This window comes from Cavia porcellus, unplaced genomic scaffold (assembly GCF_034190915.1).
Source record: "Cavia porcellus strain 051 isolate PalLab524CR breed Dunkin Hartley unplaced genomic scaffold, mCavPor4.1 scaffold_5, whole genome shotgun sequence".
Taxonomy (NCBI): domain Eukaryota; kingdom Metazoa; phylum Chordata; class Mammalia; order Rodentia; family Caviidae; genus Cavia; species Cavia porcellus.
This window is the reverse complement of record NW_026947488.1, coordinates 66,045,494-66,064,617: the sequence shown is the minus strand read 5'-3', so window position 1 is coordinate 66,064,617 and position 19,124 is coordinate 66,045,494. Positions and strand designations below refer to the sequence as shown.

General features: G+C 32.8%; 1 protein-coding gene across 2 annotated transcripts in view; it reads right to left on the bottom strand.

Annotated features, from left to right (window-relative positions):
- Positions 1-1,477: 1,477 nt before the first annotated feature.
- The window catches only part of Slc25a36 (solute carrier family 25 member 36), a 33,143-nt gene continuing 15,496 nt past the window's right edge, over positions 1,478-19,124 (bottom strand). For both annotated transcript variants that reach the window (XM_063249087.1, XM_063249088.1), the window contains exons 4-7: positions 17,794-17,894; positions 10,035-10,101; positions 6,879-7,168; positions 1,478-5,208 (exon numbers count right to left, since the gene is read on the bottom strand). In XM_063249087.1, the coding sequence (XP_063105157.1) occupies positions 5,015-5,208; positions 6,879-7,168; positions 10,035-10,101; positions 17,794-17,894 (652 nt within the window). In that variant the 3' untranslated portion in view covers positions 1,478-5,014. The remainder of the gene's footprint in view (positions 5,209-6,878; positions 7,169-10,034; positions 10,102-17,793; positions 17,895-19,124) is intronic.

Here is a 19,124-nt window from a genome sequence, read left to right as displayed (position 1 = left end):
TGTTATCTCAGTAATCCATTTCATTCGACTGCCACATTCCACTCTGTGGATGAATACACCACTACTTCCTTTCTCTTGATAACTATTAAAGGTGCTGTGAACAGATTTGTTGTTTTTCTTGGGAACACTTTATTTCCCACAGGCACATAAAAATTCTAGGTTGGGGGTGTACTAAACTTTCCTAAAACTTGCAGCTCTCCAAAGTAGTATTACTATTTCAGATTCTCAAAAGTAATGTACAAAGACAAGATCCTTGGTTTCAAATCTCAAATTTGTTACTAATCATGTTAAGCATCTTTCCATACGCTCATTCTTTCATGAGTTAGTGTCTGCCTTTTTTTACCCCTCCCAAATTACAGATCCTGAAGACATATTCTGTTCTGCAGCTACACTTTTAATACTTATTTTGTTCAGGGTTAGTGCTTTTTGAGCACTCTAATCTTTGCCTAGTGACATTTTCTCCTAAAAGGTTGGCAATTTCTTTTTCATCTTTATATCTACCTTTGGTATACAGAGGCAGGGGTTCATTTTTATTCACGTGCTGTTACTACTGCACATTTTTTGGAGGTGGGGGAAGATAAAATGAGCTGGGGATGGTGATGCAACCCTTTAATTCCAGCACTCAGGAGGCCAAGGCAGGAGGATCATTGAGGGTTTGAGGCTAGCCTGGGCTACATGAGTTCAAAGGCTAGCTTGGACTGCATGGGGCTACCCTCTGTCTCTCTCACACACAATCACAGCCTATGGGTGTATCAATCTGCTATCGCCAATTTTCAAATGCTCTCTGTAACATGAATTTGTTTTGAATACAGTACTGGACGTATCATTAAATTCGTGAAAAATGTGCACGAATGGTGTTAGGTTTGTGTCTGGATGTCCCCTCAGTCACGAGGATGGGTTTTTCATGGTGGCTGAATCTATGGTTTGTGACTGGTTCATTGTCTAACTGCGATTGGAGGTGTGAGTGTGCATTTGCCCTAGGGCAGGTAGCCTGCATGTAAGTGAGGAAAAGAGGCTTTTCCTGCTCCTCTCTTGTTGATTTTGGTTATCTTCTGCTGCCATGAATGGTTGCCCCTCTGCCATGTGCCTCTTGTGTTGGAGTCAGCCAATTATGGACTGAAACCTCCACAAACTGTAAGCTAAATAAATCTCTCCTTTCTTAATTTTAGGCACCGGGTATTTTGTATTAGCAGCGAGAAAAGTAACCAAGACAAACATGGTATTTCTTACCAAACTGTCAGAGAATTAGATTACTAAAATTGCTCAGATTAGATTACTTAAGACCTTTTGGCTCCTGGAGATAACATTATGTCTATCAGACAGAAGATGCAAGAAAGAAAAGAAAGTTTGCTAAATGAATCAATAACTAAGACGACCATTTAACTTGAAAATGGCAATGCCTTTTTGCTTAAATACAAGGTAATTCTAGTAAAATGATTCTACTCTCACATGCCAAAATATTAAGATACAAAAATAATTACCATAATTTCATAAGCTTATTTTAATTTTTTGAATTTTAACAGTTCAAGTAAAAGTCAGCTAGATAACATAAATACAGAATAAATGCACATAATTTATAGTTATTTACATAAATGCAATAGCAAAACTCACATGAATGGCCAAAAGTTATTAACTCTTTTGAAGTTCATTATTTAGGTATAACTTACATAGTTGTTCACATATACTAGGGCACACATTCGAAGTTTATTAACATAAAAACAAAATAGAAGCTTCAGTTAAGAGTAGCAAAAAAATTCATGGGTAGATTCATGGGAAATACAAACATGATGGAGAAAGGATCTGAATGGACAGAAAGCACATTGTACTTTATATATTAAAATTTTTTTCAATTTAAATCATTAAGAAGTAAGTATAATCTTAGGAATGTTAAAGTCACAATCAATACTACAGGAGAAAAAGGTGGCTGTTTAATCAGACCCACAGGGGTCCTTACAACATTAAGTTTGGGCAGAAGAGTAAACAACAAAAGAAATTAGGCATGAAGAATTCTACAAAGGAAGGGATAGATTGATTTCTAGCGCTTAACTCCTTCAAATTCAAACTGATACTTTTTCTGTGATTTAGAACGTATCTACAAACGTCAAAATGTTTATACTCCAGTAAAAGAGTAAACATTGGTTACTATGAACAAGCCAAACTCTGTTGGTCCTAATGTCCACAGTGGGTACTAAGTTTTAGGAAACACGAGGTTCTATCATGGTTTCAGAGATACAAATCTATTTGGGCCTCACCTTAAAACTGGTTCTATGAACTTACACAGTGGGAATCATGAGCGAGGTTTAGTAGTAGTTTTCCCTCTGGAATTAAAAGCACTGTGCAGCACAATCACGTGGTTGGCAATCCTCAGACCTGGAACCATTTCTGAGTGTTACGTGCAGAAAAGTTCTATGTGTTCTAAGAGGGTGTGCTTTCAGTATCTACTGCTTGAATCTTGGTGAGTTCAGTTCAATTTTCTGAGGAAACTATAACAATCTGGAGTGTGACTACCTCTGTGTCAGAAATTTTTAAAGTTACCTGATAGCAAACTGATATGACCTATAGTTTTTTAAAAGTCCAATAGTTTTGAATATTTTCTTCTTATACAGAATCAATGTTTTTTAAATCTTCAAAGAAGTATTTGAGAGACAAACTCTACATGTAACTTTTATATATAGCTGTCCAGTTGTAAACTATGGCAGATTGTGTTCAGGGGGAAAAAACAGTAGAACAGACTTCACTGCTCCTTTGCAGCTGTTGCACAAATAAAATCTAAAACTCTCTTTTCTTTCCAGTACATATATAATACTGAAAAAAGCTGAATATAGTGCACTAAAGGTCAATGTAAGCTTTACTTGTTAAATACAAACAGAAGGACACTTGTCATGAATTTGCTAAAACCAAGTAAGATGTTCCTTAACTGTTGGTTGTTGTATCATTCATTCTTCACCATTTGTGGGGCATTGAGATCAGTTAAGAATGGGGAGAATGCATCCTACATTCAATATGATTAGTATTTATGGATCTTCACAAGGCAAATGGCACTGTATTAGGCAGTATAAATGGCACCTGTAAAGGCAAACATTACAGATTACGACCTCTACAGACTGAAGTTAAGAAACCCGTTTTGGGAAGGTTTTGTTTTGTTTTTTGGTTATGCCCTCATAATAAACTCAAAGCTGAAATTTATCATAAAAGATAGTAATAATAATTCCAAAGGTAATGACTAAGTTTGCCTTTGGTCTCCAAATATATTGGAATATTTTCAATTCCAACAGAGCACCTCAAAAACATCCAGTTATTGTTAATTACAAGAAAATCAACGTGAGGGAATTTAAGAGGGTATTATGCTCATTGGTGACAGCAGAGAAAGCTTGCAGTGCTTTTCCATAATGTTCTGAAAAATTATGCAGCTTTTCCATAACACTGGGGCACTACAGTGTACACAGAAATTTAACACATTTTAACAGCTTCAAAAAAAAAAAACCAAAAGCAGAATCCTGAAAAATGTTATACATACCGTTTCTGCCTAACACATGAACAGTTATTTTTTAAAAATCTTAACATGAAATTCTCTCCCAACTCTCTTACCCTCAAAAAAGGCCACAAAGTGCATTCACAAAAAGTCAGTCTTAAAATAAAGCCATTGCACAAAATATCAAGTTAAGGTATACTGAAATGAATACCATACTGGAGTTTAAATGTACAAATCTCACACCAAGACAGCAGTATCCATAGGCGAAGTCTCTAATAGTATATAGCAGACATCTTCATAAAGGCCATACATATGATACATTTAAGGTACTAAAAAGTATAGATGACTTGACAGCAAAATCTAAAAACTATATCCTATTAGCACATTTAAACCAAATGAACTTGAATCTTTCTATGATATACCACTCAGGAAACTAGGTCAGAATAAATTTGTCAAATCAGTTTGTTCATTTGTAAGTCAATTAAGAATACTGCTTCCTGAATCAGAAAAGAGGGCCCCTCTTCCATAATACTTATTATGTACCAGATAGTAATATCACTTTCAAAAACTTGTAAGGGTCAAGCTGAAAATTATCATTTTCTCTACCAAGTAAGTGTAATCTATACTGACCTGGAAATAAATTCAGGTCCAAATTCTTAAGTGTGACATAAACAGAAAAATTCAGAAGCAGTTAAGTTTTTCTACTTTAAGTAAATGATATATACGTATGATAGATAGGTGATGATTCATGTTCAAAACTAGTTAAGTTACTGAAAAGACAAATACATTCATTCACGTTCCATAACATTAGAGAAGATACAAGGGCATGTTTAAGTCACTGAAATGGTCAAGAATCAATATTTATTGGTTACGTTATAATCTGCCAAGTATTTTGTCAGTTTTACATGGTACAATTTAAAGTCCACATTATGCTAAACATTAAGCACTTGCTAGCTGAAGAGACTCAAAACATTTTAACATACAAGATATTTAGACTATAGTTCCTTGGTTGTCAAAAATAATGATTACTGGTGCCAAATAATTAAATTAAAATATTGTGCCAAGTCATCTGAGCAAAATGGGAATACTGAGGACCTACCAACTATTATCTTACAGTATTACAAGAATTGAAAGTCAGACGCTAGATATTATGTCAATACTACCTTTGGATAGTTACAGTACAGTATATATTTAAGGATGGCTTTGTTTAGAACGCTGGAAAAATGCTCATGGAATAAACACTTGTCTCAATGTCATAGGTCAATAAAACACAACTACATCTGGTGAACATGGTAGAGAAAATGGCAACTTTAACAAAGAAGTGTTTCCAAATGCATTTCCTTTAGGGTGGCTGAGGTTTTCCACATTACAGAAAGACTAAGTAATGTGGTGTGTCTATCTTAACCAAACTTCCACTTAGGCATAGTTATGGTACATGTTCCCAAACTACTATTCTTTCTGTCCACTATGCTGGCTCCAATAATCCATGATCCACTGTAATCTTTTGGTCTTCCCTCTTTTGCAGTGTGGCAGCCTATGCTGCTATCCATTGAGCAGGTAAACCACTAATTCATAGGTGGCCATCATAATGGCTGTGTTTGGAATCTGTCTCACCAAATGAGTTGTTAGACCACGGTAAAGTGACCCATAACCTTCTTCTTGAACCACCAAAGACAGTGTCTGAAAAAAGGATCTATATTTTGTTCCTTCTTCACGTAATCTTGTTCTTACAACTTCTGTTTAGGAAAGAAATAAAATCAATTGAAAAATTATTAACTTCTTTATACTTCCCTGATCATACTAAATATACCACATTTATCAATTTATAAGCAGCTCAAGAAAAATGATTTTTAATGTCATATTGACATAGTACCAGCAAATTTCTCATAGCCATTATCATACATACCAAAGTAACAAGGGAAAACAGATGTGATAAAGAGAAAAGCATGAAGAAGCAGGAAGTGAACACAGTATTAAAGACGAACACAGGAGGCTAAGGTGATACTAAGATTTCTTTAAAAAAGTAAACAGTACAAAATAAAGTGTTCTAATGTAGTCACAGCAGTCCACATACACTAACATAAAACAATGCGTGGACAAAGTTGTTGAACATGCATAGGATATTAGCTACCAGTGATAAAGTCAAGATTGAGAATCAGGCAAATATTATACATGTTAATGGCTGAATGAACTTCAAGATTAGTCCAATTTATCTTTAGTTTAAATGTTAAGAAATTGAGCTGGGGACAAAGCTCAGTGGTAGGGTGCTTGCTTAGTGTGTGTGGCTCTGTGTTTAATGTATAGTATGAGTGTTAGAAAGAAAAAAAGAAAGGAAGGAAGGCAAGAAAGAAAAAGAGAAAGCAAGAAAGAATAAAAGAGAAAAGAAAAATGAAACTGAAGTTACTGAGAAGTTTTAGCCATTTAAGAATATAGGCTGACATAAAAAAATCAGTTTTCTACCCCATCAAAAGATTAATTGCTCTTTATCTATTCATTTGCAATTTTCCCCCTAACAAAGTACCATCTACGATCCCGAGATGAACAGTCTAAAGCGGCCTATCGTAAATGCAAACTTTTATTGGAAATCTCTCGTTCTATCTTAAAAGACCATGCAATTTATATACTGAACTCCAGAATTCTACCAATAGTACTTCTTCTGGTAACATCATCATGTCACTTACATATTTACATTAAAAGAAAAACATACCAAGAGTAGCAAAACCAAAACCAAAAAAACTTAAAGTTATACTTATAACAGCTACCAAAAACCTCTTAGCATGTAAGCTTTTAACTGAGTTCTTCAGTGACTAAGAGATTAGTAATACAAAATTTAATGAAGGAAATAAATTATTAATATACTTGTCAAAATAAAATAGTGTGAAATAGCTTGGTCTTTAGGATTACAGACTTTGTATTTAGGTTCAATTGTTAGTGTGATCTTGCTTAAGTTATTTATTTATTTCCCTCAGTTTCTCATTTGAAAATGAGGTCAATTCTGGTTATGTTCTGGAATGCTTAAGAAAGATTAAATATTTTGGAGGATTATAAACATTAGCAATGATTTAGTACGTAAAGTATATGCTATAGCACTTACATTTACATAAATTTTTCAAACAGAAGCTGCCCAAAGGACAACGAGCTAGGGTTAAACCAAATTGGAATTGAACTCCAGGGTTAGACGCTGAGTGAGACTCCAGAGCTCGTGTCTAGCTGGTGTGCTGCATGACAGCATATCTTGACCTATTTATCCAGCCTGGGTTACTTACATTTAATCCCATCATAAACTCCCAACAACTGTGTTTTATCAAGTTGGAATTAAGTAAAATTACATGAATTGTAAACAGCAGGACATCAGCTGGGATGGGAAGCATTACAGAATTTGCTTGTAAAGATTTGCTTTTCTTACCATGTGGATACGCTATAGTTGTGGCACATGTTTTTGAGGTGGCAGCAGCAAGCATCATTCCCACAAAATCTGAGGCTTCTTTCACAGACTCTTCACCACTTTCCATCATGGAAGCAGTCTTACATTCCAGGAGTTTTTGTTTTATACTTTCATAGATAACGAAATGGATAACAGTCTCTGATATGCCAGCATAGGAAGCAGACATGCCCCTATAAAATCCTTTAAGTCCATCTGTCTGATACACTTTACGAATACATTCAAAAGCACCCATTTGCTTTTCCCCACGGTTCCTAAAGAGCAAAAGGGAAAATATTATTGACATTAAGTGATAAGAATTTTTAGCCAGTAAATTAAAATGCTGCTCTAATAAAACATAGTGTTCTTTAACTCACGAAGTGAAATCTAAGTTTTGTTTTAAAAATATTTTTGTTTTTTGAGACAAGGTCTCATTTTGTATATTTAGGTGGCCCTGAAATCCTCCTGCCTCAGTCTTTGAGTATTGGGATTATAGGTGTATGCTACCACACCCAGCTGAAATCAGAATGTTAAAACATTCACTTCTAGATTTCTTATCTTTGTCCCACATTTGTCATACTTGTTGGGTAACATGTAAACAGTTTATTTTACTGACTGCAAAATGTATTATACTGATTCTTTGGTTTCACATCCTCCTAAATTCCTTTAGAAACTCTACCCTTTGGCTAGAGCTCAAGGTAAAACCAAAACAAGTAGATAAAGACCTTTATGTTACACTAATTCTAGTTCTAAGTAAACTGAATATGTTTCTTTTTCTTTTTTTTCTTCTTTTGGTACTGAGGATTGAACTCATGACCTTATGGTTGCCAGGCAGGCACTTGTGATGTTGAGCTAAATCCCTACTCCACTAAACTGAATTTCTTTTGCATTTAATAACACAAAAACTATGATGGAGACACTAATTATGATAGTGAACAATAAAGCATGGAGTATGATTAACTGAATTTCTGTGAGCCTGGGGAGTTGTTCCATCTTTACCAAGATTCTCCCTCAAAAGTGACTGAGTAAACAGAAATCAAACTTTCTATGAACATTTAAAGGCAGTGGTCATATCAGTATCCTGATAAATAGTGAATGAGTACTTGTATAGCTATCAAGTGCTCATTTAGCATTGTTCCCAGTGCAATTTCTTTAGTGCTACTTAGTGGTACAGTGGCTATCCTTAAAGGGCACAAGTCTACCTTCAACATGTGATTCTACCTTCAGAACGCCATCTAAAGAAATGAGTTAAAATGCTGCCCAAAGCGAAAGAAATAGAAAATGTATTTATTTACAAGTTACATCTAACCTATTTCTGACATAGCCAACTGACCCCTCAATTAAAAGATCCATCTGATAACTTACAGGATCCTCCAATTTTATCAACTAAAGATTTTCTTCACACAGTGAATACCTATATAGTGTAATGACAGCTTTTAACTAACTGTAACTATTTTCTGATATTAGAGATCTTAACAAGAAAGTTAAAAGATATGAATATGCAAGAGTGACAGGTTAAGGGTTGGGGATTTAGCTCAGCGGCACAAGCGCCTGCCTTGCAAGCACACAGTTGTGAGTTCAATCCCCAGTACCAATAAAAAAATAGAATAAAAGAGTGACAGGTAAACACACCAGCTCTGTTTCTGATCTCAATATTATGGCTTTACAACAGTAGAATGTGGATTAGCATGTCATACTTTTTAATCCTTGGGTTACATTTTATCAGTCATTACTTTTCAGATCTTTGGCTTTAAGAAATAAATTCTGAGTTTTGCCATATAAGATTTCACTAAAGGAACTAGTCTAGATGAAACCATTAGACACTTTTTTTCAAAGCTCCAAACGGCACATAGCTCAAACCCCAAATCACAAAAATAGTAGAAATATGGAGTACATTGAGCTTATTCCTGATTGAAAGCCGAAGAGTTATAAACTATTAACATTATTATTACTATAACATATCAGATAGTTGTAGCAATGCTTCTTTGATTTTCTCAGTCCCCAGAATATATTAAGATTCCACATCTCTGGTCTGAGGTTTGCACTAGTCCTCTGCTAAAAATGGGCAAACAAACCACTCTTTGATACATTGCATTTCAAGTTGGTCCCTACTGATTCCTAGTGTATTTTCAGCACACAGCAATACCTGCTGCCTAGTTCAGAATGATTCTTAACTACTGTAAACTTGAGGTAAAGATGAAATACGTACACACAGACACACACACATGCACAGTACTATCTCCAACCCAATGATCTCTATACATGAGGTCAATGGATTTGAGCAAAGATTCTAAAAGATTCACTCCAGACTAACCGATCATGTAACTTCTTTAGCTGTTAGGAGGCCAATTATAAGCACTCATGTAAAGCAAAGTATCAGCTGTTGGGCTGGATTAATATACTGTTTCCAGAAATCTCATATTTAGAGGTAGGGCTTTTGGAAGGTGATTGGATCATTAGGGTGCTGGTCTCATCAATGGATCAATCCATTAAGTTTGTAGCTGAATGGGCTATTAGGAGGAAGCAGATGACCTAGAGGGCGTGCATTTGAAGGGTAAAACTTATCCCCAATCCTCTCCTACCCTGGCTCTTTCTAGCCCTCCTACACTTCCTGGCTGTCATAGGAAGTAGGCTCTTTTTCATGCTCTTTCTGCTTTGGAGCCAATGAACTATGGACTGAAACCTTTGAAAGTGAGCGAAAATAAATCTTTTCTCCTTTAAATTATGTATGTCAACATATTTTGTCCTAGCAATGAAAAGATGACTTATAGACTTCTTCCCTTCTGTTAAAAAACAACACGGAGCCAAGCATGGTAGTGCATTCCTGTAATCCCAGCTACTCAGGAAGGATGATGCAGGAGAACTGAGTCCAAGAGCAGCCTGGGCAACATGGTAGGACCCTACCTGAAGCAAAAACACAAAACAAAGCAACACATAATACACATTTTTCATTTGGAAAGTTTATATTGTCAATTATATTACCACTTTGCTTCTATGGCAGACCCAAATTTCAACATGAAATAAAAGAAATAATTTATCAGCCAGAAGTATAAAGGGAAAACCATAGTGAGACACCAAATATTGAAAATTTACTGATGTAATTTATAGAAATGATTAAATCCACTTTCAAACTTCACATACCTTGCATCAAGCTGTAACCGAGTCTTTATAAGCCAAATGGGGTTGGTTGCAGTGATTGCAGTAAAACCTAAACAAATATATTTAAAATGAACTTTCGGTAAAGGTAAAGCACAGACTATTAGTTTTAAGGTTCTTTAAATTATACGAATCTATATTAAAGAAAATGTAAATATTTAAACTGCTGATATATGCTTTACATTTTCATTTTACAAATTCATATAAACATGTTTCTTATTAAATAAATTCTCAAATTCTGACTTCAGTAACTGAAGGATTCTTTTTAAAAGTAAAATTTGATTGTATACAAAATGCTCTCCCAACCTATCAGAATATCCTTTGGGGTGCTTTCTACTCCCTAAACTGAATTCAGAAACATTTTCCCACAACGAACAGTCAGAAGCTGTGTATTTTAGGGCTTAAAAACATGTACTCTACAGCAGCTACATCAATGAATTCTGCATAAATGGCAGTGTTTACTAATATTTTGATCTGTGTAGTACAAAAGACTAGTTTGGTTCCATGAATATTTATCTATAAACAAATTTACTAATAATATTAAACTAATGGCACCATACAGGTAAGGTTTCTGTTAAGGTTAATAGTACTTTTTATCCACTTAACACATAAAAAAACTCAAAAATTCAAAACACTACAAATTACAACTTTTCTCTTACTTTTATAGATAATGAAAAAAGTCAGAGTAGAAGGTAGTTATTTATTTTAAGACTAAAAGTGCTATGTGGTAACTATTACTACAAAGGGTAGTCACCCAGGATGGCTCTATTCCAAGTAGTAAATTAAGATCTCTGGAGCAGGATAATGCTAGGTTTATGCATATCTTTTACTTGCCATCTTCCTAGTTTTGGAAAAACAGCAGAACATAAAATGCAATCTTGATAATGGGAACTTACAGTGTAAGACTGCTTCACCTACACAAAATGGGGGTTTCACAGTTTGCTTTTACATTTAAGATTGGTTATACAAACTTCACAGAACTTCTTATATCAAGTTACTTTTATTCATTTAGCTTTTAAATTCAATTGGAAACTTCCATGCAGAAATATCTAAGGATCTAAACTGTTTTAATATTCTTTACCACATATTAACAAGTCAATCACATTACTTTTAGAAAGATGTACTACAATCAGACTTAATATAAGTAATTTCAAGAACAAAAATGCTGTGGTGTACTTAGGAATACAGTGATACCTCAGTTCATCAACTTATGCTTCATGATTCTGAAAGACTGCCATGGTCATATTCACTACCTGATGCAAGAGTTCACAAACAAAATCAAAATTCTGACATACACTTCTGTTTGTGAACCACAGCATTTGTGAACTGAGGTATCAATGTACTTTGTTTCTAAAATACATAATGTGGAACCGATCAGTTACTTTCTTGGCTTTCAGAGTTAGTCTATGCATACAAAATAATCTTATTAAATTGTTTACAAACTGAATATGGTCTCATTAGGTTCTTTCCTCTTGTATGATATCAGATAATTAATTCAGAATCTACTTCCTTAAAATACTGTTTTAACATTGTAGAAACAGACACATGTTACACAAAGGGCTACTTCAATTAAACCCACTTAGCAAGCAAGATAAATGGAATTGTTCTAGTAACTCATTTAATACATTTATAAAAATTATATAGCCTCCATTTATCTTAAGTGCTTTTAATATTACATACATAAACATAAAACTAGAATGGGACCAATTACTTCAGAAGCATCAGTCAGTATTAAAATAATAAAAATTTAAAGTAATGAACAGGTTGCCAGGAATATTTTTTTCAATGAGAAATTCTTTTCATGGATATATGTTGGTAAAAGGAAAGAAAAGAAAAAACATGGAACTATCAGACTAGTTAAAATATTTATCTGGCCTGGCCTGGTTTAATTGAAAATTGTACAGTACTTTTTCCGCTGGAATCTCATTTTTCTAAGTGAAAAAGTTAAAGATATTTAAATTAAATTTTAAAGTAGATATCAATACTCTGGCCAAATCCCAATTTTATGATTCTCATTTTTAAAATAAGAATTCTACTCTTATTTCTTAAATATACTAGATGTTTGTATTGTAAGACTAAGGATTTAAAGAGTTTATATCCACAAGATATTTTGCATTGTTCATAATAATCTTTAATGATTTTTATTAACTCATTTTGTAGAACTTTTAAATGAAGAAAAACAGCTTGCTTTTATAAAGCCTACAACTAGAAATTCTTAAAAAAAAATCCTACTGAAGTAAAAAATTTCATTCATTATATTTCAATGAACAGATGACCATCAAAGTTTATTCTTTTTAAATAAAAATTTTACTTTAAGAATACAAAATTAGTGCCCAAATTCTTCCATGTAATAGTATTCCAGTAAGTCGCAAGTCCTCAATTTTAGCCAGAAAAAACTATATATTACATATACGTGGTAAGTATTTATGTTGCTAGTGATAAAAACGTTTAAAGACTCAAGAATTATAATTTTAAGTTATTCTGTATGCATATTAATAAATCGTATCACAAAACAAACAACAGGTACTTCTCACTTAACTAAAATGCATTTCCAGGTCCCAATTAACCTATTTAATGGAGGTCGCATTAAAATTTAGGTAAGAGAAAGAATGCTGTATAATCTTATACCTTGTAATTGCTATCATCAGTAAGCTATGCTTTCTAGTATTGTCTCAATTCTCCCAATGACTGGAACTTTCTTAATAAAGGCATCAGTCTAATGACCAACAAAGTATGAGGTCGGACAAAGAACGTAGGCATAATCCATGGGTTTTTTTTTAACTATTTGTACTTCAGCAGTTAAAACTCTGGTCAATCCTTGAAATTTTACTCTATTACTTTCTCTTAACCAAATTATAAATTAATACACTTAGACATTATTAGGCTAACTCAATCTAGAAATATATAATCTATTAACTCAAAAAATGGATCAAATGGGAAAAAACCCCTTAAAATTTAAACTTAGAATTAAAATTAAACTCCAAAGCAATTTAAGGTTGGCAAAGCTAAACCTGTCTTTACCCTACTTCAAAGACAAGCATACACAAAGATACTGGGAATTGTGCTCCTGAAAAAAATTTTTTGTTTTGCATTTTAGCTTTGAGGTATTTTGACAAAATTATAATTTATATTACTTGTACTGTTAGTACTGTTAGTGTGGTTAGTGTTTTATTTAAAAAGCTTTAAAATTTTTTAAAATGCAATTTTAAGTTTTGCTTCACATAACTATTTGACAAAGTAAATCATTAAAAATCAGATAAAAAGAAAATTTCTGATAAATTTCCTTGCTGAAAATATTTATTTCATTAAGTGAGTGATACCTGTAATATTGCATTTTTTTCAGTACTTTTGAATTTTTAAGAACAAAACCCATGTAAACCAAGAAAAACTTATTAAACTATTTTAAAAGTTAATTAAAACTAAAACATCTAAGATCCCATATATTCTATCCTCAATTTATTTAGAAAGTACTAAAAGTATTAAATATTTTTGCAAAAGAATAAAAAGTCAAGTATCAACAGACAAGACAGGAAAGCACTGTTATTAGAGTTTTAAATATGTTAGCTAAGCAAAGAGAACTACTACTTAAATAGTTGTAGGATGGTATGGTACCATTTACAACTCTACATATATATTAAATTCTTTGGAGGTCAAGGCTGTTACGGCCAAACTGAAGACCCCCTGCTTACATGATGACTCAAAAGTACCCATTCTTCCTTCTAGAAAGGATTACAAAGGGATCATAATTAATTTTTATAAAATAATACACATACAAATTCAGGAAATAAAAATTCATTTCCCGCCTTCTATTAATTTCATAGCTATTATAAAATCCCAGGGTGTGTTTCTTATACTAGAGGCTGCAAGAGATGCTCAGATCAGTACTCACGAGGTTTAAGTTAGTCCATATTTCTACAGGAAGTGACCTGCGGATGGGGAGCATGAGATGACACGATCTCACTCTTTTCTCGGGAGAAATGTACAGTAAATGCCTAAAATAGACACAGGCTTTTCTGTATCATAACAACAAGCAGTGACCTCATCAGAAACATGTGTACAAACTGAATCCCATTGGAAGGATTTGAGTAATATTTACTGTGAGATCTAACTTCTGTGAAAAATTTAAGTTAAAAAAAGTGAAAGGAATATCAGAATGGGCTTTTAAAAAAAAATGCACCGAGTACTGAAATCCCACAAGTTTGAGTCCAAAATACTTACCCAAACCAAGATCAATTTTGTCTTAAAGAAAAAATGCTAACCTTGTCAGAAGAAAATCTAAAAGCAAAATATTTAGAGGGGATTGTCATATTCCATTTTCCTATCATTATTATCTTTCATAGTCAAAGAGCTACAAATACAATTTTGTATCCATTAACAAGTCTGTTTAAAGACATGCTGGGTGGCACACACCTTAATCCTGGGACATAGGGAGGCGCAAGCAGAAAGACTGCAAGTTTAAGACCAGATTGGACTACATAAGGAGTTCAAAGTCAGAGTGGACTACATAACAAGATCCTGTCTCAAAAAACCAAACTGAACCAAACCAAACCAAAAAATAAATCCAATATTCAAGTAAGTTCATTCTGGAACTATTTATAAATTTTAAAATAAGTATTTTTACCATAGTACCTTTCACTTTTTGCACTCTAGTCAGTTAATAATGCACATCCACATTTATGGAGTATTTTGTATTTTATCTTTTATATTCTACAAAACAGAAAACAGGAAGAATATTTATACATAAACAAAGCATCTATTCAACCACCCATCTGGCTGAATAAACTGTCATGGATAATTAACAATACTGTTTAAAAAAATATTTTATACATGAAAGTATATGAGTAAAAATTTTAATATTGAACTGTAAATCAAACAAAAATATATCTTGGAAAATAAAGGTATCCTGTAAACAAACAAAATCTATTAGGTATGCAGAAAACATTAAATGATTACATTATCGACATAATAAAAACTGAGCACTAACTGTATGAATACATAACAATAACTCAGAACTCATTTCTTTTATAATGTTGTATAAAAAGAGTATGTAAATGCCAGATAAAAACTTAAAAACTGGGAATTACTACATTGAAAGAAAACAATCTAATTTTTTTTTCTTTATCCACATCTGTGCCTAGGTATATACAGAGGGTAAAGTTCGTTTAAACAAAACAGATACCCATTTAGTAGCTAGGGTAAATTTAGTCTGAAAAATGTTATACACAGAGGAAAAATGGCAGGTAAAACATAAAAAAGCTGATTATTCTGAAAGCTGGAAAAATGTTTTAATGCATGAAAGTTTATAGCTACGTCTTAAAAACTTCTACTAAATTCTTACAATATTCACTTATAACACTATTTAACATTTAAAAAAGACTCATTTAATTGTCCCTTTAATAAATGAAGTTTTTGTATCTAAATTAAATGTGAGCTGATGTAGATAAAATGCAAAATGAGACTGAACCAAGAGATTACTTGGAATATAAATCACATATCGGGATACCTTTCTAAATCCTAATATGTATGCTAGCTGATACGGCAAAATCTCCTGGGCACTACCGCTAATTGTTTATTTTGGTGCATTTTTATTACTAAAGTGACAAGGTTAGCATTTTTTTCTTGAATAGCCACTTAAAATCTATTGTTTTTCACATAACTATCTGGAAGTATTTCATATCAAAACATTCATATTTAGACCTCTAAAAATGATCGTGAATAGCAATCTGGTCTGGATTAAAAATGAAGGGGCAAAAGGCTACCTTAATGAATCTGTACCGGACCATTGAGTTTCATCAACATGTATTAAAAAACTGCAAAGCTAAAGTTAAATGCTCATGAACAGAAAGCTCTGAAAGCATAATTCTCAGAACAATGTAACTGCAAAGAAATACAAATATTTTCAATTTACAAAGTGTATACTGCAATAATCTGAACAAGCATAAAACTATCAATTTACCAAAATTCAAAGAATTCAAGTTGTGAAATAGTATCAATGTACAGGAAAAAAAAAAAAAAAGCTGAGTTAGTATTTGTACACATGTGAGAAAAAAAAAGCACAAAATGACAATTCTGAATTTCTTTGTAATGTAATACAAATACAAATTCTGATGAGATAATTTAGTAAGCTGTTCTAGTAAAAATTAAGATACTGTGAACCGCTCAATTTAGAATTCTGAATATGTACTATTCTCATCATAAAGCAACTGTCTAGTTACTTTTTCCTGATTTCAGTTCTTTTAAAAAACATAACACTGACATTTCTTTATAATCTACTGAGGTTAAAAACCAAAATCATAAATATTGGTAATCTGGAAATATATTCTTAAAAATTCTAAAGCAGTGGTTATTAGGTTTGTTATAGCCACTAACTTGTACCTTCTTACACACTCAAATTCTAGAGGGAAAATCATATCCAATTCAACAACATCTAAAAGTACATTAAAAATAATTCTAGTAATCTCTACCACACTAAATAAAAGGACTAGTTCTCAAAATCTAGTGTATCCAGATCATCCTACTCCATGGATTAAGCTAACAGAGGCTCACTCACATTACTTAATCTGCCCAAGATTTCCTTAAGTATTTCCTATCTTTAATGTTGTCCAGTCCCCTCCGAATTTGTAACATCAATGAGTCAGTCAAAAATTATTAAATATAAAAAAAGCTTTAAAAATGGTTTGTAAGGAATGTGCTAAAAGTATTATATGCAGTACAGGCTTTCAACTTTTCAGAAATTAGTGTTTCAAATCTACCAATGAGTTGTTAAATATGTGATTCAACTTAACCCAATTTATTACTAAATAGAAAATGGTTACAAAATAGACATCATTACTAAGCACATAACTCACATTAAATTTGTTCATCAATAACTGATGACAGTAGGTAGGAATCTGTTTTATAAAGTCACAGCATAATTTGGAAATGTAAGATATGGTGAAATATGCAAAAAATTTTAAAAAATTATGGGAATTTTCAATTGAGTACTAAAAATTCGTGGCTTTGTCTAACATGCATGGTAGCAAATGATTCCAGAATCAGACTAGTGAAACCAATGTCTCATAGTGGTGCACAGACCTGAGAATGAGTTATTTTATTTGAGAATCATATGTATTTATCAAAGACAACGGAAGATTTCCTGGAAACATTTCTGTACCAAGCATTTACACAGAAGCAGTATCTAAAACTCAGGTGCTATCATCTAGTCTCATCTATATGTAATAAACATACTTTAAGAAATACACACATTACTGTTTATTAATAACACAGCACTCACAAAAATTTCAGCACTTGAGCACAAGACAAAATCAATACTTTACCAAGAACTGCTGGCACATTTCAGACAGAAGCCAAAACATGCAGCAAAAGGAAAAGTCACTAATAGAAACCGAGGAGAGAAGAGTAAATTATAGCTCTGTAGTACCTTAGAGTGTAATTATAGTTGGATTCTTAAAGTGGTTACAAAAATAATCACTAAATATTCAATGGACTACATGAGGCAATATAAATATGGTATTCTCTGGAGCCTATCATTTAAACTCCTAATTACAAAAATGCTAACTGATGACAAACTTTACATATATGGTATCTCATTAAATGTTTTATATAAATAATTATAAAAATCTCCTTGCAGATATTAATGAAAACCACTAGTCATCTTAACTTTTTAGTATAAACTTATCATAATTCGGCAGCAAGTCTTCAGGTTTCATAAATGTTTTCGTTTTTTAGAAGCATACATTCATACCTGCCATTGCAGCTGAAATCATGTGAACCTGGGTAGAATCAGGATCAAATATACCATTCAATTTTTCTTTGCAGTTGGAGTAAGCAGCAAAGTATAGTGCTCTAAAAGAAGGAATTAAAATTTATCAATAAGTACGTCCTTTAATTCATAAAAGTAAATGAAAATTAATCTTCCTAATTTTAGAATGAAGAAATTTAAAATCATAAAAGTTTTAGCTAGATTCTCATGTAACCGTCAGACTGCCATGTAATTTATACTTTTTCCCACAAAAAAAAAGCTCCTGAAGGGGTTTCAATATCAATTCATTAAGAAAAGACAAAACACAAATTTTCTAGTATCCATCCTTAAAACAAACCAATCCCTGTGTAATAATTTGATAGCCACTTAGCAACTGACAAAATTTTGATGACTGGAAACCCCATCAATGAATAAGGCTTTCAAGTCTCTGCAATGCTCAGGCTAAAGCAGTTCACCTAAGTAAGCAAGTGGCCTATGAGCAATTAAATGAATAATTTTTTTAGTGGGGAAAAGAAGGTAGAACTGATCCAAATAAAGTATAAGCTAAACAAGTATGAGCTATTGTGGTATTATATAATCTCTGTTTTTACACAGTATAGTTCACAGTATTCTCCCCCCCCCCCCTTTGGGCTACACCTCCAGCTCATAGTATTCTTTAAAAAATACAATAATCCCCACAAAAGATTAGGATATATTTTCCAATGTTTGTAAATATTCTATTAGTTCTGTAAATATTTTTCCTGTTAACTTACTATGACTTCATGCATTCCCATTACCTGCTCACTGCTTAACTTTCTAGGCTCTCCATGATTTTCCTGCTATATGAAATATCCTGTTATTTCTCCACAGTTCCAATTATCTGTCCAAAAGGGACAGAGTACAGTGCAAATGAAGAACATTTCACCACTATGTCTTTAGTGTGCTTAGGAAAAAAGTTAATTAGCAATTTAAAATGAAATATTTCACTTTGTGAGAAAGAAAAAAAAGGATACATTTGATGCCATGTTGTGAAGAGTAACAAACAATACATTTCTAGAAGTGAGAAAATAGGCACAGAATATATAAAAAAGCAATTCAGAGAGAGAGGGAGACATAAAATGACAAATTATAAGAAAGAGATAGGTTATAACTGCATCACACATTAAACGAACACATAATACAACAGCCACAAACCAGTTTTAGTTAATTTGGCAAGTATTAAGTAGGGGGACAGTAGCCAGCACTAATAAAGATGTGGATAAAGGCTAACTCACTAAGTATAAAAGCACCATATGCCTTTCTAGATTCAGACTATTCTCTAATTTCAATGTGCC